The sequence below is a fragment of the Alexandromys fortis genome, unplaced genomic scaffold, assembly GCF_014885135.2.
Source record: "Alexandromys fortis isolate MF-2015 unplaced genomic scaffold, M_Fortis_MF-2015_v1.1 scaffold_90, whole genome shotgun sequence".
Taxonomy (NCBI): Eukaryota; Metazoa; Chordata; class Mammalia; order Rodentia; family Cricetidae; genus Alexandromys; species Alexandromys fortis.
The window spans coordinates 5,318,582-5,340,431 of record NW_026067985.1 but is presented as its reverse complement, the minus strand read 5'-3'; the positions used below and the strand labels follow the sequence as shown (position 1 = coordinate 5,340,431).

Sequence of the window (21,850 nt, the reverse complement as noted above, 5' to 3'; positions counted from 1 at the left end):
GAGGACAGTCTGTAACTCTGGCAGCTGCCACTTGGTTGACTTCAAAGGGTCACTTTCACTTTTTCTTTTGAAAAGACAGGGTCTCCCTGTGTTGCTCAGGCTGGCCTTGGAGTCCTAGGCTCAAGGGACCCTGAGTATCAGTCTCTCAAGTGTCAAGTGGTGGGCATAGGTCATGCCAGCCGCACTTTGACTTTGGGGGGAGGGACAGTGCTTTCTACCACTGAAGCTACTTCCAGGCCTTTGGCCTTTTTAGCATTAGTGGCTATTCATTTATTTATTTATTTATTATGCATGCAATATTCTGTCTGAAGAGGGCACCAGACCTCATTACAGATGATTGTGAGCCACCATGTGGTTGCCGGGAATTGAACTCAGGACCTTTGGAAGAGCAGTCAGTGCTCTTAACCACTGAGCCATCTCTCCAGCCCTAGTGTTAGTGTTTTTATGACACATCTTCACCTATTGCTTTTGAATCTGCCTTTATATTCAGAGTTTGTTCCTTATAGCCTGCATAATTAAAATCTCATTTTAATTAGTTGGACAACATCCATCTTTAAATTAGAGCCTGTAGGCTTTAACATTTAAATAACTGTTAGTACAGCGGGTTTAAGTCCCCTGTCTTGTCTTTTGTCTTGGCTTGCAACATGTTTTTTTTTTGTTGTTGTTGTTGTTTTGTTTTTTCCTTTTGGAGTCATTAGTTTTAGGATTCTGTTTTCTCTTGTCTTATTTAACTGTAATTCATTGGTTTATTATTTTAATGGTTTTGCAGGCTTAGCCTTAGTTGATTTCAAATTTTACTATTCATGTTTAATATAAAAAATCTCTTAATATAGTAAAATTTGATTTTTCCCTCCTATGCTTTTTGTTGTCATAATTCTACCCCTGCATAAATTATAAAACTCAACACAGTGTTGTCTGCCTTTTAAAACTGGTTATCAGTCCCTAGTGGTGGAGGCCCACACCTTTAATCCCAATGCTTGCGAGACAGAAGCAGGCAGATCTGTCTCCATCACACAGAAAAGAAGCACGTGTATGTGTGCTGATGCATGATAATGGCTGGGTGGGAGTGTAGTTCAGTGGGAGTGTGCACGCTTAGACTTTGTGAATCTCGTCCTCAGCACTAAAAACAAATACATAAGCAACAACAACATTCTGGAGAATTTAACAAAAATGTGAGAATGACATTTCTTTTTCCTCCTCCCTGGCTGGTGTCCTCATCATAGTGCTCACCTGCACTTTGTAGTTCATCTCTTCCTGGGGCAAGCTACTAACCAGCGGTGCTGCCCAGTGCAGGTCCTGACCCTGCCTGGTGCGTTCCCTCCTGAGCAGTGAACTCCCCTCTTCCACTTAGAAGGAAACCAGGCGGGCCACACAGTGAGCTGAAGCCTTGGGGCCCACAGTGGGCTACGCTCCGGCCACAAAGTCTGTGAAGTATTCCCTTTCCTTTCTCATATTTTAGAGTTAGGGTAGTGTGGTTAGAGGGAGGAGGCAGTAACTAGGTCATAGTAAATGGAGCATACTCTGGTGTCACTCTCCACCTTGTGCTCACGGAGGACCAGGAGGTGGCTCTGCGTGGAGGGGTATCCAGGGTCTTTAGCTCCTTCTGAGCATCTGTTTGTACTAGGCTCTATCCCGTGCTCACAGAGGCTGATGGGTACGAGTGTGCTGTTCCCTGCCCTCCCCGCGCTGTTCAGGAGCTGTGGGATGTTGACAGTCCCTGCTAGATTGACATGTGCTCTCATCAGGGAAGAGCATGGTGCTGTGGGAACGCAAAAGAAGGGGCCTTTAAACCCCACTCCAGAGTGAGGTCAGAGGAAATGGTGCTTTAGACTGTTGTTAAGTAAGTTTGTTGGTTTGTTTGTTTATTTATTTATTTTTTAAAGGTTTATTTATTTGTTGTGTGTCCATTGTTCTGTCTGCATGAATGCCTGCAGAGGGCTCCGGATCTCATTACAGATGGTTGTGAGCCACCATGTGGTTGCTGGGAATTGAACACAGGACCTCTGGAAGAGCAGTCAGTACTCTTAACCTCCGAGCCATCATTCCAGCCCCGTTAAGTTTATTTTACTTAGAGCATGGACATTTAGAAGAGATACGGTGCCTTGGGGTGGCATTGCCATAAACAAACATGGGCGTGTAGAAAGGCTTTGTCTTTGAAGTAGACAGCCTATTCTGGAATAATATTTGTGAGCCTCTCACAGAAGAGGCCCCAGTGTAAAGCCAACACATTGCTTTTTGCTAGGTAGAGAAGGGGAAAAGTGCTGGGATTAAAGACATAACCACTGCCGGGCTAAAGGAAACCCTTCTGACCCTGTGTTGCTGAAGAGACCAAGGTGTGTGGATTTCAATGGATAAGACAAGGTTTAACCCAGTAAAGAAGATTGGAGGGTGGTCTGTGGAGAGGGATGGTAGGTGCAGAGACCTGGAGGGAGGAGGCACATGTATGTACATGTATGTGCTCATGTTTCTCCTAATTGGATCTTTCAGCCTGAACCACAAGTGAGGACGTCACCAGTCTGCTTCCTCCATAGAGCGACCTTTTAGGGGTAGCCTTGATATTGCGGCAGAGTTGAGACTGGGACATGGGTGTCTGCCAACCTCCAGTGTGATACTGAGTTTTGTCCAGGCAAAAACTCTGTAGGCTCAAATGTACCTGATATCCCAGGCCAGTTCTGATGATATTTCCATGAGAGCAGGGGACCTGAAATGACGGCCTGGGAGGGCCCCAGGGGTCAGTCTCAAGCTTCTATAGCAGGAAGGACCCGGCTCCTCTGATAACATGCTTGTCTGAGCCCTTCCTGGAAGAGAGCTGTCATACCTGGCGTCATACGTGGCTCTGACTGCCTGAGAACTGCTGAGAGTCCCTGAAGCAGGACACATGCAGCCTCTACCATTTTCCAAGTCTTGGCAGTAGAATGACTTGTTTTCAGCTGGGGGGAACACTGGAGATAGGGTACCATATCATTTTTCAAACCGCTACTTTCCAGGGCCCTGAGAGATTCAGAGTTGGGTCGTGAAAGAAAGGCCCTTGCCCCTACCGAACTTCTTCCCCTTCCTTGTCTTACTGTGTCCCTGCTTGTCCTTCATCTCCCTCTGGTCCCTGCTACCTTGACTCTGACCCCTCCCCGGACCTACTTCCTCCTATCTTCCTGTCTTAGCTAGTGGCTGTTCTGTCCTCCTACAGGACACGTGTGGGAGGCATCCTCCTCCTTGTGCGTCTACTCAACTACCAGGTCTTGTTGATTTTTTTTCTCCCTTGTTTTATTTACAGCATCGCAACTTTTGTTCTTTATTCCAGTTGAGCTCTGCCTCCCTCCCATCCTGCCTGAATACACTGACTGAGCAATCTAAAGGCAAGCCTGGTCTTGCTTTCCCCTGACAACCACTCTCTGTAGGAGCCCTTGTAAGTCCAGACTCCCCTATAGGCCGTGGGCCCTGGACTCCACTCTACCAAGCTGGGACTTGCACTCTGAGCTCCATTCTCTGTCCTGGCCCTTTCTCAGTTTTTTTTTTTTTTTTTTTAAAGACAGAGTTTCTCTGACCTGAAACTCGCTTTGTAGACCAGGATGACCTTGAACTCACAGAGATCTACCTGCCCTTGCTTCCTGGGTACTGGGATTTAAGGCATGTGCCATTACTCCCTGGCTCCCAGGTTGTCCTTAACCTCTCCTGGGAATCCCTGTCTTGGCCCTCTGCTCCTCCCTGCTCATAATAGACTCTCACTAGTTAGTGCTCTCTGCTGCAGAGCCTGTGTCTCTGGGGCCTCCAGTATTGAGGCGGTAGGGTATCGGCAGTATTGAAGCTACCTCTTGTGAGGGATGGTTAGACCTAGAGCAGGCAGGAAAGCTGGGTACAAAGTGAGATGGGGAAGGGGGCTGGAGAGAGATGTCTCGGTGGTAAGAGTACGGGCTACTCTTCCAGGGGACCCAGGTTCAAGTCCCAGCACTCACATGGCAGCTCATCATTTTCTGTAACTCCAGCTCTGGGAGTTCTGACACCTTCACATAGACACACATGCAGGCAAAACACCAATGCACATAAAATAAAAACATAATTTTAAAGAAAAGGTGAGACGGGGTTCATTTTGTACCCTTTGACCTGTGGTAGCTCTGTGGAGTATATATTGCTGGCCGTGCTGTCAGCTCTGACCCAGGCCAGCAGTTTGCCCTTCATCAGTTCTCCATCCCCTTTGCGCTGGGACTGTTGGGAACTTTCTCCCCAGAGTAATGTGGTAAGGACCCAGATACAATGTGGTTCACAGATCTCCTGGAGGCCATTCACGGATGCCAGTTGGTAGTCTTCCTTTGTGGGGATTGGAGGAGGATCTCCATCCTTTCTCTGGAGAGGAAGGACCAGGGAATGGCCAGTCCTGCCCAGGATGGGAGTTGAACTGAATCAGTAGTAGGAGGAGGACAGCAGGGCCAGGGGTAGGCCTCTGGAGTGAGTCTTGAGTGAGCTGCGTCTTGAGGCCCCTCAAAGGCTGAACTTTGGAGCCAGGAACTGGGGGGCTTAGACCCATCCCTAGACACCTTCCTTGGTGTCAGCACTCTTGGGAGAAGATGTGTTTGGGGAGTGTGTTGGGCTAGGAGGCTGGCCTTGAACCAGAGGCATCTTTCGTCCCCTTGGCCACGTTGCACCAAGCTTCCACATCCTGAACACCGGGCGCTTGGTTACGTGTACTTGGTGATCTTTCTAATTTGGGAATGGCTTTACCGTCAGGGAGAGAAATTGGATTTTTAACTGGGTCTTACAAACTTTAGTCTCCTTTTACCCAGACAAGGTCTCACGCAGCTCAGGCTGGCCTTGAACTCTTAATCTTTCTGCTTCCACCCCCCCCCCCAAACTCTGGGATGATAGCCACAATGTCCTGCTAAAATTTTTTTGACAGAGACCAGTGTCCTGCTACTGTGTCTTAACAAATAATGCTGGTGACAGTGTGGAGAGCCCAGCTGCCTAGCTGGCACCTGTCAGAGAGCCTTCTCTGCAGTTATTCTTGCAGTGCGAGGCATTCGGTCACACCTGCTCAGGTGGGCAGTCAGGGATGTCAGCTTTGTGGGTGGGGCAGCTCTTCAGGTTCCACCCATCACCTGGCATCACCTAATGAGACTGGCACTGAGACTGTATAAGGGCTGTGTGCTTTAGATTTTATTACCTTTTACTTATTTTCGTGTGTATGCGCATCAGAGGACAGTTTGAGGGAGTTGGTTCTCTCCTTCTACCACTTAAGTCCCAAGGAGTGGACTCAAGTTGTCAGGCTCGGGAGCAAGCACTTTCATGGCCTCCCATCTCCTCAGCTGACTGAGGGCTTTGAGCACTCCAGCTCCACTTTGTGTTTCTTAGGTGGCTGTGGAGGGCTCGGGAGTCTGTGGGATGTAAGGACCAGCACAGGAGGAAACTGAGCTCAGAGTGCTGTGCAGGCAAATGGTGGAGCTGGGACTTGAGGGCTCACTGTTGAGTGGTTCCAAATCCACACTGCGTTTTATCACAGACGCACACACTTGCCATGGCCAAGCAGGTGATGTGAATGGCTAAGTAAACAAAGGTGCTGCATCCAAAGGAGGCAGCCACCACTTCTCGTGGAGAGTTGACCAGCTCAGACATTCCTGAGTGACAGACTTACATCCCAATAAAGGTAGTGCCAGTTAAGCTGAGAACACCTTAATGCAGTCAGTCTACTGAACACCGCAGTTTAGCACCCAGCAGGGTGCCCCTGTTTACCCTCATGAATGGGCGGGGTCGTTGCTGCTGCCTAACAGTTCAGGAGGATGTCATACCACATGCCATCATCAGCGCAGGAGAAGTGACCTGCAGAACGTTAATATGGCTACTGAGTGTGTAGGGTTGCCTTTGCTCCACATGAGGTTGAAAACTGTCAATGCAGCCACCATGTGTCAGGGCCCATCTGTGTTATCAGCTCCTAGGAAGCCCAAAGCCTTGGTTTTCGTGTGAAATCTTGTAGTTCTCTCATCTTTCTTTTTTAAGCTTACTTATTTATATATTATGTGCATTGGTGTTTGGCCTGCACCTATATCTGTATGAGGGTGTTGGGCCCCCGGAACAGGAGTTACAGACAGTTGTGAGCTGCCATGGGGGTGCTGGGAATTGAACCCAGGTCCTCTGGAAGAGCATCTGGTGCCATTCCTCCAGCCCCCCCCCCTTTTTTTTGAGACAAAGTCTCAAAAATTTAGCTCTGGCGTCCTGGAGCTCACTATGTAATCCTGGTTGGCCTCGAACTCATAGAGCTCTGCCCACCTTTATCTCTTAAGTGCTGGGACCATGCCTAGATTGTGTGTGTGGGGGAGTGTTTGCGTGTCATGGCACCTACTTGCGAGCTGGGCGGTGGTGGCACACGCCTTTAATCTCAGCATGTGGGAGACAGAGGCAGGTGAGTTTGAGGCCAGTCTGGTCTACCGAGTGAGTTCCAGGACAGGCTCCAAAGCTACAGAGAAACCCTGTCTCGAAAAACAAAAACAAAACAAAAAAAAAAAAAAAAAGAAAGAAAGGAAAAGAGAGAGAGAACAACTTGCACTAGTCTGTTCCTGTTCTCTCCTCCTGCGTGTGGCTCTAGGGCTTGAACTCAGATCATCAGGCCTAGTGGCAAGAGCTGTTACTGCTGAACTATCTCATTGGCCCTCTTCGGATTTCTTTTCTTTCTTTCTTTTTTTTTTTTTTTTTTTTTTTTTTTTTTTTTTTTTTTTTTTTTTTTTTTTTTTTTTTTGTTTTTTTTTTTTTTTTTTTTTTTTTTTTTTTGGTTTTCTCTGTGGTTTTGGAGCCTGTCCTGGAACTAGCTCTTGTAGACCAGGCTGGTCTCGAACTCACAGAGATCCGCCTGCCTCTGCCTCCCAAGTGCTGGGATTAAAGGCAAAGGCATGCGCCACCACCTCCCGGTTTCCTCTTCGGATTTCTTAAGCACAAACACAGTTATTCCTGTGCAGACTTTAGACTGGGCTCTCTGCTTCCCCCTATTCTGCTTGTGAATCTGTCTCTGCTGCCTCTGGAATCCCCAGGAGGAGGATCAGAGTTCACTGCTGAAAGAAGTCCTGGAAGTCTATTCGAATAGTGGCCCTGTGTCGTTAGTCCACCAAGAAGGTAGAAAGGTGAGCGGACCGGAGAGGTGAGGGGCCATAGTGTTGAGGACAAATGCGCTCTGAAGCCTGCAGTGTTGATTTAGAGCAGTCTGGACTCAGGCCTCACCTCTGGCCGGCCCTCCCACCAGCTCTCTAGACTCTGACTGTCCCAACAGCAGCTGGAACTTTCTGCCTCCCACTCCACCGCCCCCTCCCCACTACATATGCCCACTCCACTGCCCTTGACTCTTAGGATAACAGACACCATTGTCACTGTGACTTCTTTTTCATTTTCTTTGCTTTGTTTTGTTTTGTTGCTTTGCAGGCTCTTTTTGTGTAACGGCCCTAGCTGTCCTGGAACTGACTCTGCAGACCAAGATGACCTCGAACTCACAGAGATTCGTCTGCTTCTGCCTCCTCAGTGCTGGGATTAAAGGCCTGCACCACTACTGCCTGGCCTTTTTCATTTTTTTAAAAGCGCATATTACATACACAATAATATGTTTCATTATGACATTTTCATACATGTATATAATCTTACCATATTTATTCCCTATTATTCCCCTTTTGCCCACTTCCACTCATCTTCCCCCTTCTGTTTTTTGTTACTATTTTGATGAGCTAATGAGTTCCATTAGGGTTGCTTCCAGGACCGTGAGTAAGAGGTTATTTGCTGGAGTATAGACACTTTATTAACAGCTTTACCATAGAAGAGAATGTCTTTCCCTTTCCTAACCATATAGATCCTCAGGGGAGCATGAGTTCTCCCTGCCCTTCCCACTTTTGCAGAGGACCTGGATGCTAGACTAGTGATATGGTTGCTTTTTGTGTCTTGGTCTGAGATTTATCCTCATGTAGAACAGGAAATCTTGCTTACGGTCAGGGAGGTTGGACTGATCTTCTCCCAGCTCAGGCTTCATCTAGGTATGTCTCAAAAAACGGAGTGGGTCCTTCAGCAAGGAATGGCATCCATGGAGACAGGTATCACAGTGCCGCAAGGAGCAAAGAGGACAGAGCCTTCCCTTCTTCATAAAGGACGAATGAATTGCATCAGACAGGTCAGTAGTGGGACAGGTCAGCTCACTGGCTTCTGCGGTGACCATTTCCTGTCTGACACCAAGATTGGCTGACGGTTTTGTTCCAACAGAGGTTACTTGTTTAACCACTAGGTTCTCTGATTCACACAGCTGCCCCATTTGTCTTTGGGAAGTTACTCAGGTGTTCCCTAGACAGCTGTGCTCCATACGTGCTGAAGAGCATGAACGGCAGGTAATTCAGGTGCTCTAGATTTACTCCAGCTGCCCCACCGCAGGTGCGTTGTCTGGCTCTTCCATATTTCTTCCTGAAGAGCACACTGCGGAACCTAGATCCTGTCAATCAGGTGGTGTGACAGTTGCCCAACCTCCCTCCAGAATGTGACTTTTAGAAGACTATCTCTAAAGTTCAAAGTCCAACTTCTGAGCAAGCTTTGGAATGCTCCCTGTGTGTACATGGGGACTTCCTGTGTGATATTTCTGGCGTTGTGACCAGGCGCTTCTGTCGCCATCTGTCCCCATTCTGCTGGTTGGATCTCCTGAGCTCCAGACTGTCTCCTGCAATAAAATCTGAACTGGGGATGTGGTGGGTCCCACCCTGCTCTGCCCACATTGGTCTCCTGTACCAATCCAGGCAGCCTTGGGTCCACTGTGTCTCCGTGCCCAGTGCAGACTCCCTCAGTGTGTGACCATGAGGACTGGCATCTGCTTGGCTAGCGGCTCTGGCATTGGTGGGTTTCTTGCAGGCTGCTCACATGGTCTTTTATGGTTGTATTCTATTTTCCTCCCCTGTTGCCCCAGCATGTAAGCCCTGTCAGCCAGACTGAGCCCAGTGTTCCCCGGGCACATTTTGTTTCAGGAAACCATATTTTCTGTTTTCTCCTGTTGTGGTTTCCCTCTGTGACTCTGCAGCCACCATCTGCTTCCTCCCTGTCCAGGAAGAGGCAGATTTCCCACTGTGAGAATTGCAGAGGATCTTCAATTCTGGCAAAATTTGCTTTGCCCCTTCAGGACAGGGGCTGGAGGTGTCCCTTAGTAGGGAGGCATCGTTTTCCCACCAGGGCCTCCTGCTGAATTTGAGGGTTACCTGTGAGCAAGTGTGGAGTGATTGTGGGCAGGGGACTGGGATGGGACCAAGAGCTTCCGTGCGTGGGATGGGTTCCTTTGAAGGAGATGCCAACTGTCTGCAGTGACACCAGCTGTCAAGGGGCCCCAGCGTTTCCTGGAGCTCTGCACTCAGCAGATGGCTTCCTAAAATTGTGAGACTGTGGAGGCCCAGGCCTGGATGGCATCAGTGCTTCTAGGGAAGCACAAGTGTCTCTGAAGGCCGATGAGGGGTGTGCTGTGGGCAGCTGGCTGGTCCTTTCACGGCTTCCTTGTTTCTTAGAACTTCTGGTCATCCGAGATGATGCCAAGGGTGCGTGTGGGTCCTGTGGGCTTCGAGCTCTCTGCCTTCCACACTGAGGCTCGTGGAGTCATCTCGAACCCACTTCAGTTGCTTTTCTCAAAGTAAAAGCAGACCGCTACTCATCGTCTCCACCGGCCGTGATGGGTGCCACATCTCATGATTGATTGCGTATCAGGCTAGACTAGGGGCCGAGTCCTCGGGTACCCGAGCATGCTTGTGCCCTTGACCTCTGGGGCAGGTGGAAACAGCATTTACAAAGGACAAACCTGGAACTACTTCTTTGTTTGGGGGATGTGTGTGTATGTGTAGGAGACCAAGTGCTTGGAGGATGCACTTGGCTTTCCATTGGGAAGATCCAGGTTGGCGTAGTGACCTGGGACAGCTGTCTGTCTCATCCTTGTTTGACAGGTTTGGTGTACATAGGAGAGCTCATCCGCTTGCCTGTGGCCTGGTCTGCAGGCTGCAGATCTATGCCTGGGGGATCCTTGCTTTGCTTGGCAGTGCTCAGGTGGGAGCAGCTGTGATATGATTAGAGGCCAGGAGGAAAACACTTGTAGAAGTTGACCTAGAGTACCATAGATTAGAAACGGAACCTTCCGGAAGAGAAGGATAGGAAAGAGGCCATGGGTTAGGGTAGGCAGTGGTAGCACTGTACTCCGGTGACTGCCTTCTTGGTTCCTCCCGGGGCTGCAGAGTTCACTTCCTGGGCCTTGGCCTCTAGGCTGTGGTCCAGGAAGCTTGGTTGCTCTGGAAAGCTGTTTCTCCCTTCCTGAGCAGCTGTCTTGCCATGTACCTATCTTTGGTCCCTCTGTGGCACTCTGCACTCTCCCTGTGACGGGCAGTAGCTGCTCTGTCCTGGCCTTATTTCTCTGGGATCTTTGCTGAAACTTGGGCCCTGCTAGTTCAAAGTCACAGGGCCCATCTGCAGGGGAGATGGGGAGTGACAATGCCCCTCAGCTTTTCTCTCTCACCTCTGAGTTGGAGGCTGCTCGGCTCAGCTGATATTCTCTGAGGAGGAGAGGGATGAGGTCAGTGGTTTGCTCAGTGAGAAGGCCCGAGTTAGTGACAACCTGTCATAGCTCCCAGGATCCCTGGCTGCAGTCCCTGGCTCAAACTTCTTTCCTGTCCTGTTCCCGGGGACATGAAAATCAGTGATGCAGATTTATCCCACTCGAACACAGGATGCCTCCTCTGTGTTAGAGTGGGAGGCCCACACTTACTTTATCGCCAGCCACCATGATGGCTCTCTCTATGCTTTTCCTCCCATCACTCAGTGAGCTCTGTGAGGTGTCAGGATAAGCGGAAGCTCATAACAATCTAGTAAATTCTCACAAGGCTGCTGAGCAGTGGATTTGAAGTCATCCGCTTCTCTATTGGGAAGGCTGCTATTTCCACTGTAGGACAGTGCCCTGGGGGTGGAATACCAGAAGGGTATACAAAGAGCTATGTGACTATCCCAGCCCCCAGTGACACCAGAGCAGCCAAATCTGTGATATGGACAGGGTGGCTTTATGTGTGGACAGTGGGGGCTTTGTGGTGCTGTGTAAAATTGTCCCCTGAAGTCCCTGAGTGCCTGTTCAAAAGATTCTTGGAACCCTCTCTGTCCTGTGTCCCTCGCCATCTCTCTGCCTCCAGAGCGCAGCCTTGCTTGTTTCAGATTCAAGGCAGGGATTTAAACTTCTTGCTTCTGGTCAGTTTGGTCCTCAGAAGGCTTTCTGGGTTTCCCCTAAGGTTTCTTGGGCTCCTTTGTCTTCTGGAGATATGAGTGCCCTGGAAATAAGCAGATGGAGGAGGGAGAGGTTTGGGGTGAAATGATATTGTTGGTAGAGAGAGATACACAGCTGGGTGAGGGAATGGGAGTGGGATGAAGTGGGGGTGTCCTAGTCTTGCTAGAGAGGAAGGTTTTGGTCAAGCGCTTAAGCAGGGAGTGAAGGCTGGTTTGGCTTCACGCTCTAAGAGGCTCAAGAGTTCTGCCCTTCGACACTTAAGTCAAAGAAGGCCATTAGTGGGAGTGTTTGTCCCTCTTTATCAGTGTGGGTTTATACTTGCGGCTTTAGAAATATTTGGGACCAGAAAACACAGCTCAGGCTATAGTTCTTGCATTGTGTGAGACCCTAAGTCCAGCACCGGGGGAAAATTTATTTTAAAATTACTTCTACTGGAGAGATGGCTTAGCGGGTAAGTGTAAATGTACTGTTCTTGCTCACAACCCCTGTAACTGCAGCCCAGGGGCTCTGCTCTCCTCTGCCAATCTCCAGGCACTGGCCCTCACATTGGCACACCTACACACAGACCCGACACACACACATTATTAAAGATCAATCTTTTCTAAACCTTACCTCCAGTGGCAAGTGGGACAGCTTAGCAGGTAAAGAAAGACACTTGTGACCAAGTCTGGTTACTAAGTTTCGCCCCTGGGACCTGCATAGTGAAAAAGCAGAAGGACTCCACCAGTTGTCCTCTGGTTTTAATATGTGCATGTGTGCGTGCACACACACAAATAAAATGTATTGGATAATTTTAAAAAGATTTGTTTTATGTGTATGACTATTTTGCATACATGTCTATGTGTGCACCGTGTACATGCCTGGTGCCTGAGGAAGCCAGAAGAGGGACTCAGGTCTCCTGGAACTGAAGTTACAGGTGTTTGTGGGCCCCATGTGAGCGCTGGGAACTGAACCCGAGTCCTCTGCAAAAGCAGTGCACACTCTTAGTTGTGGAACTATCTCTACAGCCCTTCAAGAGTGTACAAGGAGAAATAGTATACAAGTATACTATGCATGATGGTTTGTGCTTATAATCCTGGCTCTCCAGGACACCCAGTCAGGGTTGAAAATTGGTACCAGCCTGAGTAATATAGTGAAACAGTGTCTCAGGGCGAAAATCAGAACAAAGATGCATGTATAGGAAGATGTACACAGGACATATGCAAATGTGTGGGGACCAGGCATTTGAGGACTGTACTGTGACTCCTTTCTCAGCACACATCCATTCCAGTGAGACACCCGAAAGGCTGTCTGCTGTGGGGATCCAGGACTAGGGGGGAAGTTCCTACAGAGAGCCTGCCATCTGGTGGGAGGGGCAGAGGTGAAGTGTGGGGTCCGCAGAAGAGGTGGCTTTTAGGGGGACTGGTAGATAGCCTAGTGCTAGAGGCAAAGCCCAGTGATTAGAGGCTGGGGCCAGCCTGAGCTGCACAAGGAGCCACAGCTTTAAAACAGTGTGGCGGGGGAGGGGCAGAGGGTATTTCAGGAAGCTCAAACCATTTTTATCTACTGGAAGGGGGGTTAGGAGAACCAGGGAGGGGATGGGACTCTGAGAAGGTCTGAGCTTGGTTTCAGATGCTAGACCATATTGTTTGCTGTGAGCGATGAAAACAAAGATATGTGTGACATGGGGAGGCCGAGTGAAGGAAGAGTTGATGTGACCCGGGGACAGTTACATGGAGGAGCTGGAGGAGGGCAGTCAGGGGAGCAGACGCCTGCTGCTTAACACCGGAGGAGGACTAAGCCTTTCTCCAGTTGTGGGCTGTGTTCCTCAGTCAGAATTTGACTAGTAAGGAGTAGAGTAACTGGTGCCTGTAACTCCATAAACACTGGAAAGATTACAGCTCATCCCAGGAACAGGCAAACTTTTGAACTTTTTGTTCAGGTCTCTGTGGGGCCAGAGATGACTCACTGCCGAGCCCCTCCTAAGCTCTGGTGGTGATTAGCAGGGGGAGCATGGGGGGACCCGCCCTGCTCTGCTGCAGACTCCTGTGCTTGGAAGAGCCCAGATTGCAGGAAAGGCCTGGAGTCGTGCTGGAACAGACCGGGACGTTTACTGGACAGGATTCTCTGGGCTCCAGGGCTCTTTACATGTGTGAATCAGCGTTACCCACTGAAGGAACTGTGGGCTGGGCCTTCGGGAGCTCCCTGGACTGACCTTAAAAGGTTTAGTGTTAGCCAGACACTTTTAATCTCAGCATTGGGAGGCAAAGGCAGGTGGGTCTGAGTTTGAGGCCAGCCTGGTCTGCAGAGTGAGTTCCAGGACAGTCAGAGCTACAAAGAAACCCTGTCTTGAAAAACAAAAGAAAAAGGGTTTAGAGTGCCTGGGTGAGATGAAGCAGTGCTTAAGATATGAAGAAGGAAATGTATCCATGGTATTCTGGGACCTGTGGGGGAGGGGCTCTGATGATGAGTTCTTAAAGTATGAAGTTCCTGCTTACTCACTTGGGTGAGTTGCCAGATCTCATGTTAGGTGAGCCCAGGCACCTTCCACTTCTCGGTACTGCTGCATAAGTTTTGGAGCCCGCTCAGGAGAGAAGGCCACTCAGCTGGGACCTGCTGGAGTGGCTCCTGTGTGGGTGCTGAGTACCTAATACAGAGGGGAGACCTGGCAAGGTTGGGCTTCTGCCTGGAGCTTCGGATGACTTCACAGTAGCCTTCCAGCCTTTATTTTCTTTTGTCTCAGCTCAGCTGTGCCCCGTGACCTTGGGTACAAAGCCAGGCATCCAATAAAGAAAGGGGACCTGCTTGCACACTCAAGTTGTATAAGCCTCTGGCATGTGGGAGCTGGGAAGGAGCCACCATACCAGCCGGCTTCTTTCTGCTGCAGGCTGGAAAACTCTAGAGCCTTCTCCCCTGGTTTCCTGTATGTCACTCCAGCCCACACTTCCTTCAGGGCAGTTCCTGTTGAGTGAGGCATGAGTCAGCTAGGGAAGCTTGGTAGCTGAGTCTTCATAACCTGCAGGCATGGCTATTAAATATTGAAGTGACAATATGGTATTGATCCCATCTCCTCTGTCCCCAAGGGGAGAGCGGCCCCTGTCTGGAATTCAGATAATAGCAGTGTCTTAGATTTAGACAGAGTCCTGAAGAGCTCACAGTGCCTTGACTTCATCTGTGACCCTGTTTTCCCTCCTTAGAACCTTCTCAGAAATGGGGAGAAATCAGATTGTGCCCCTTTTACACTATAGGGAAGACAGTCTGCTCCATAGCTGGACTCTCCTCCGCAGACTGGCCCGCAGCGTGGTACCCCAGTTCCTCCTTTATACTGGCACTTCTTTTCTGTCCTCTTCCACAAGATAGAATAAGGCTGCCAATCTCTAGAGCTTAATTCTTGGAGGAGAGACAGTTGATGAGGGGGTAGAACCCAAATTGTGAAGGAAACCCCTCTAGAAGGTTGAGTTTCTTGTGAGTGTTGAGGCCTTAGGGCCCTGGGCAAGGTAGGGGCAGATATCTTCATTGTGGATTGGCCCTTACTGGCTACAGCTGCCTTCCCTGAGGATAAATATACCCAGATCCCCATTCCTGGGGAGTTACTCACTGAACAAAAGTACCCCGCTGTGGGTTAGATTACCTCTACTCTAGCTCTCTGCTCTCAGTTCAGCAACTGAGGACAGCAGCTGGGAGCCACTGAGGGGGAGGGGCAGACCTGCCTTCTTACTCCTCTCTCTTTTCTAATCCAGAAGATGGGTCCTCCCTGAGCTGGGCTTGCTGTTTACATGACTCCTTCCTTGGGAAGGCTGAGTCCCACTCCCTGCTCACATACCTCTGTCTGGCAGCCCTGGAACACTTTGGTCACCTGGGTTACCCCGGTGACCCGCAGAGGACTGAGCCCTTTTCTGGGCTTAACATGGTAGACAGGCTGCTTTGCTGCCTAGACATCCGCTGGATCCGACTGGATAGCCGGTGCTTGTGAGTCTAGTGCTGCCTGTCTGAGAAAGGCATAGACAGCTGAGACCGGGAAAGTCCCCACGTGGGGCAGTCCTCACGCGTGTGGCTGCTCTTGCAGGGGCTAAGGGAGTTAGTTGTGCCAGGCTTTCCCCCGGCTGTGTTAAGTCAGATTGCAGAAGGGTGTTGGGAAGAACTGTTGTGGGCCAGGCCTCAGGGGTACACGGCATGGTAAAGTGGACCTTCCTGAGAACCTGAGGACCAGCTCTCTGTAGAGCCTGGGTCCCTGGATGGCAGATCCTGATTTTGGTAAGGGCCCAGGTAGAGCAGCCTGCAGCTGGGAAGGGATGGGAAGTAGAGACCTGTTGGGAGGTCTATTAGTCAAGGTTTTCTAGATAACAGAACCTACACGGTGAATGTGTAGTCACATAGTCAAGGCCATATACAAAGTGGCTTACAGGTTGTGGTCCTGCTAGTCCAACAGTGACTGTCTACCAAGTGTAGAAATTGTTTAGTTCACAAGGTTGGCTGTCTCAGCTGGTCTTAAGTGTATACCAGTGTGGAGATCCCTGCTAATGCCCCAGCGGCAGAGTAACTATCCTAACTGTCAGTTGGAGGCTCAAAGGAAATCTGGTTCACAACTTAGTTAGCCAGTGTTGGTTCAAACTTCGAGAGTCTGACCCCCCCCTCCTCCAGGCAGTTTATTTTAGACATATTTTAGTACAGTACCACTTTGGAAAAAAAAGTTCCTGGTGACAGTTAACCACAATAAAGCTTAAACTACGTTGAGACTCACAAAGTACTTGTGGCCTCTTCCACGAACTTAAGGGCCAGGGGAAGATCTGGTCACTGTAGAATTGTAGAGGTCACCAGGCTACAAAGTACCTGAGACATCTCCTGTAAGGATGGGCTGGTTCTGTTGTTGTTGTTTTTCTTTTTGGTTTTTTGAGACAGGGTTTCTCTGTGTAGCTTTGGAGCCTCTCCTGGTATTTGCTCTATAGCCCAGGCTGTCCTCAAACTCACAGAAATCTGCCTGCTTCTGCTGGGATTGAAGGTGTGTGCCACCACCGCCCAGCGGGGTGGGTTTTGTTTACTGAAAAACAGTGATCAAATTAAGTCTGGGAAGAGTCTGGGGGATTTGGGTGTGGCCTGGCCATACAGGTAGCCTAGATCACTAGGCTATTAATTACATAAAACAGGTATCCATCCCTTCCATTGAAGAAAGCAGCCTGCACTTCATTCTTAGCTTCCCTAGTGCTTATCTGTGAGCACAAGGACCTCACGTCTTCTGCACACAAGAGTCCCCACCTCGGTTCTAATGCCAGTGAAGGAATGGGCTTGCCAGCAAGAGCAAGAGGGGAGAGCTTCCTCCCCCATTCTTTTATACTGACTGCCAGCAGAAGGTGTGGTCCAGATTAGAGACAGACCCTCCCCCCTTTAGAAGACCCAGATGCGAGGCTGGAGAGGCCCAGTGGTTAATAACTGCTCTTACAGAGTGTGCTAGTTCAGGGGAAAAAAAATCAGATTGAAAGTGGATTTCCCCACTAAGTGGTTTAAATAAGGAAAAGTCCCTCACAGGTATTCCTGGCCCCTTGGGTGTTAGTTAATCCCAAACGCAGTCAAGTGGACAACCAAGAACAGCCATCACAGGTTTCCCTCCAAGGCCTTGTGTTGGTCAGAATGATGTCTGTCTGCCTGCCCAGCACTAGATGTCCTTTCTTCTCCTGGTAGGAGCTTCCCGTTCACTGGCTGCCCAAGGCCAAGGAGTGCCTGCTTTCTTGTTTGACCCTAATTGTGTGTTTGAAACGGGGTATGGAGGTGTTTGTGCCTCAGTTTTCTGAAACACCTGTTCAGCTAGCGAGCAGGAGTCTTGTCTCCAAATCCCTGCATGCCAGCTGTAACATCCGCGCCTGAAGAGTGTGAGAGGAGTAGCTCGAGGCCCAACTCCGTCTCCCACATAACTCGAATCGTCTTCATTGGACCTTTAACTCACCTCCTTGGCACCTGGCCAGCATCCAGACTCTGCCTTTTTTGACAGTCTTGACCACATACCCAGAGTGTGGTTAGGACTGTCAGGAAAAAGGGGCCAGCATGTGAAAGAGCCCTGGCTTCTCTGCCCTGAGCTGGAGCGGGGTGTGTGTGTGTGTGTGTGGATGGGGAGGAGGTGCTAGAGACTGAACCCTGAGCTGGAGCGGGGTGTGTGTGTGTGTGTGTGTGTGTGTGTGTGTGTGTGTGTGTGTGTGGATGGGGAGGAGGTGCTAGAGACTGAACCCTGGATTGCCAGACAAGAGTTCTGAGGTCTTTGCTACCAAGTTCTGAGGTGTTTGACAACCTAAGTCCTTGGGGTCCATGTAGTAGAGGAGAGAACTGACTCTCCGGAAGTTTTCTTCTGGCCTGCTCACCCACACCTAGGCATTTGAATGAGGGCTCTTCCTCCTCCATAAGTGAATTTAAAAACAGAGAGAGGTGGGGGCGGAGGGGGGGATTCTGCTACTGAGCGCTGTATCTTAGTCCCACTGACTTTCTTTCATCCATTGTTGGGTGCTGTTTATCTGTTGATCAGCTTGAGACCTCAGAGGATAGTCTGGTAGACACTCCTCTCTTTGGGGACTTGAGGGGACTCTGGGTACTGGCACCTATGCCTCTGCTGACAAAGGATCTTGAGGGGCCCAGCTGTAGCATTTGCTGAGGAATGTGGTCAGAGCAGTCTGGTGAGCCCCTTGTTAGCTCCTCCTCAGGTAGGCTTTGGGCCAAGTGGTGCCTCCCTTGCCTTCATGTGAACCCCCTAAGGGCTGCAGGCCTGTATGTTTCTATCTTTGTTAGTTACCAGAACCTAGAAGGGTCCTTCCTGCTTTAATTATTATCATTGTTTCATTGATGCCAGGCGGTGGTGGCGCATGCTTTAATCCCAGCACTTGGGAGGCAGAGGCAGGTGGATCCCTGTGAGTTTGAGGCTAGCCTGATTTACAGAGTGAGTTCCAAGACAGGCTCCAAAGCTACTGAGAAACCCTGTCTCAAAGCTACTGAGAAACCCTGTCTCAAAAAACAAACAAACAAAAACAAAACAAAGAAAAGATTGCTGTTAGTTTGTTTTGAGACAGGGCCTGGCTGCTGGCCTGTGGTTGTAGCAGTCCTCCTGCCTCAGCCTACCACCTGTGCACGGTGTTATCCAGCCGCCGTGGAACAGCCTCCTGACCTGAAGCTGCTGTTGCTTGAGCCAGGCATAGCTATAAAATAGAAAGGGGGGTACTTGTACCCTACATTTGCAGAGAGAGTAGAAGTGACTCTGCGCCCATGGAGCCCTTGAACTTCATGCCACCCTTCAGTTGCACCTCCATATGTTCTGGTTTGCATGCCCAGGGTCTTGGCACGCAAGCCACTTTACATGCCAGCTGTGTGCCTGTAACTCAGCCTGCTTGTCTTGGTACTGAAACCTCTCACTGCAGCTGGGGACTCCCTAGTCTTTCCCCAGCTCAGCAAAAAAATTCTGTGGTTGCTTAAGGTTACGCGGGATGGCAGAAAGGTGATGGACCAATGGCTCCCTCTGGTGGTCAGCAGCAGATGGTCCACACCCTTACTCAAAGTGCATAGCACAGTGATTTTTGCCCCTGGCCAGCTGGGCACTTTGCACCCTGCCTACCTTCTCTTTGCCCTTCTGTACGCAGGGTTGCATGATCTTGCTCAGTGACCTGCTTTCCCTCTTCTGTGGGCTCAAGCTTCAGGCCTTAGCAATGTGGTGCTGAAGAACTTTGAGGCCTCTCTAGCTTATGAGAAGGATGCAGGTAGTGGTGGGTCTGTTCTGATCTTTGTGTGTGAGGTGAAGGGGTTTCCAGTACCCCCTGTATATTTAGAGCTAGGCAAAGGTCGTCGCCATGGCTGAAATCTGGGGGGCAATTCCTGGCAAGTAGACATCTTGGCTGTGTTGAGCTCAAGGAGGGGACTTTAGCCTTTAACCAGTTTGCTGGTTATGGGAAATGCCAGCCTTTACAGTGGGAACCCATAGCCTCAGGGTTTGTGTTTTGACTGCTTCCTATATTCCTATAGCAACTTGTGGGGAGCTTTGGGGCACAGGGACTCCAAGTCTAGTTAAGCCACCAAGCAGGACTAAGGGTGCAGAGAGGAGAGGAAGCCTTGTCAGAGCTTGTGCCTGTTTAAGTACTTGCTGAAGTTCCTCTCTCTCAGGTAAGCAAACATTCGGAGGAAATTGGGAAATAGTGTGCTTTCTCCTTCACACACACACACATACACACACGCATACACACACGCATACACACACACACACATGAAAGAAAACAAATGAAAAACATTCATGGAAGCTGCGTGTAGTGATGGAGGCAGGAAAATTGAGAGTTTGTGGCCACCTGGTTTATATGACAGGGCCGTGTCTCAGACCCCAAGGAGTGTAGTTCAGTGGTGGACATTGGTGAGCGGGCAGTGAACCGCTGACTCACTGTCTAGCAGGGAAGGTTGTTGTCTTCCTTGGAGTGTTTGGAACTGGGGGGCAGTGGGGACCTCAGCTTGGCCCTCTATGGTAGTGTTGTTAAGGAGGATGGCAAGTTCCTGGCCCTGGTTGGTGTCCAGGACTGGCCATGGCTCTTGCCAACCCCATCAGGGCTGCGTTTGTGGCCTGCTCTATGGAGCCCTGCAGGGTTTCCCTGCAGGCTTAGTCCCTGGTGGAGGAAAAGGGGTTCCGCCTACTTTGGGTTGGGCCCAGAGGAAATGGACAGCAGGTGTCCTCTGGGATTGGCTTTAGACATTAGTTCCTTTTCCGCCCTTACCTAGACACGCATAGATTCCTGTAGTTCCGGTTTCTGGAAGGCAGGAAGTCAGAGCTCCTCCAGGGGACCTTGAGGGGGTGGGGCCACAGGAGCAGAATTTCTTCAGCGGGAGACTGGGACCCAGGGCCTTGACCTTGGACCTGCTTCTCACCCAGCCAGGGGTAGGTGTGCCCACCTTAGCAATGGCAGTCAGGGCTGCTAGGGGAGGGCATGACCTCATATGCCTCGCCGAGGGCTTTGCTTCCCTCTTCTCTGCTCTCTGCGAGGGAATGGGGCGGGGACAGGGCGGCCAGCAAGGGTCAGCGTGACCAGAGAGACAGCCCCTGGCTTGTAGGAAGTTGAGCTCCTTCGATTTGGTGTAACCTTGTAATCATAGCAGCTCCTGCAGGCTTGGTGGCTGAGGCTTGTACATGTGATCCTGCCTTTTCCTGCTTTCTTACCTGGCGTAGGTACCTCTGGCTTCCAAGCCTACTCTCCTCAGCCTTTTAAGTCACCAGAAGGGGCAGTTGTGACCACTTGTGTTGATGCCTCATGTGGTGCCTAGTCAGTGGTGATCAGTGTGGCCACTGCTCTTGATTGTCACTCACGAGGGCCTGAGAAGCCGAGAGTGAACAAGTCAGTGAGCAGTGCAGGAAGGAGGGTGTGGCGTTTGGGGCTGGACTCTACCCAGGCCGTGGCGCTGTGGAGGGTCCCAAGACGGGAGGCACACGGTGGGAAGGCCAATACCTCCAACTCCTGCTGCCCCTCTAGCTGTCCCTTCCTGTCAAGAGCCTGGGCCCCTTGTTGGCTACCACATGCCAACAGAGTAATGGCAGTTTGTCTTCAAGGGCTGACCCTGCCCTCTCAACCCCGCAGTTAAAAGCAGAGTCCTAGGGCCCTGGAGTTTCTAGGGCTGGGCTGAAAGCCAGGTTTTGGCAGAAGCATTCAGCAGAGCAGTCTTGCCCCCAGCTTGTTTGAGAGGGTGGCAACTGCTGAGCTGGCTTCATGCCAGCCCCGCCCCCCACCCCCCACATACCTTACTCATAGCCTGGGACCTAGGGAGGAGCTTAGAGCAGGAATTCTGCTCCCACCTGGAGGACAGGTGCTCCCTAGGGCCACTTCCTGTCTTCAGACTGAGGAAGCGAGGTTCTTAGAAGTTCAGAGAATGCCTGGCTCTCTCTACCCAGCCCCTCCCTGTGCTATGATGTGACATGGGGCTCCTCCCGCCCGGTTCTCCCAGTTGCCCTGCGGAATAGAGTTCCAGCAGACATTTCTTGCTTACACCAGGCTGCAGCCTAGCCTTATCAGGAGGACTGCAGAGCCCAGCCCGCCCCTAACTCCTGTGGGAACCCCAGGTCACTTCTGTTGATGCGGCAGATGCCTGCCAGATAGGACCTCTTCAGGTTCAGGTTCCCAGGGACAGTGCCCAGCAGGGTCAGCTCTCATTGGTTGATGCTTCTCTTTGCAGACGCCCTGCTGGCGGACTTGGAATCTACCACCTCCCATATCTCCAAACGACCAGTGTTCTTGTCAGAGGAGCCCCCCTACTCATACCCAACTGGAAACCACACCTACCAGGAGATTGCAGTGCCACCTCCTGTCCCACCACCCCCATCTAGCGAGGCCCTCAATGGCACGATCCTTGACCCCTTAGACCAGTGGCAGCCTAGTGGTTCCCGATACACTCACCAGCAGGTAAGGTGGGGTCTGAGAATCCCTCAGGGCTAAGGGGTAACAGGAGCTGATCTGTTAAGAACATGGTGAGCCACTGGGGAGGACTGGGGTCCTGGGCTGTCCCAGCCATACTCTGCCCTTCCCACCCACCATGTGAGGGGCCAGTGACCACGTATTAATCACCCGACTAGCTGTGGAAATTCCCTGGTGAGACAGGCTGTGAGCAGTCACTGCCTGGGGGTGGCTGGCTGCTCCTGTC

At 50.6% G+C, this 21,850-nt stretch overlaps 1 protein-coding gene across 3 annotated transcripts in view; it reads left to right on the top strand.

Moving 5' to 3' along the window:
- Window positions 1-21,850, top strand: part of Pxn (paxillin) — a 48,692-nt gene that overhangs the window by 15,839 nt on the left and 11,003 nt on the right. For all 3 annotated transcript variants that reach the window (XM_050158886.1, XM_050158885.1, XM_050158887.1), the window contains exon 2: window positions 21,386-21,612. In XM_050158886.1, the coding sequence (XP_050014843.1) occupies window positions 21,386-21,612 (227 nt within the window). The remainder of the gene's footprint in view (window positions 1-21,385; window positions 21,613-21,850) is intronic.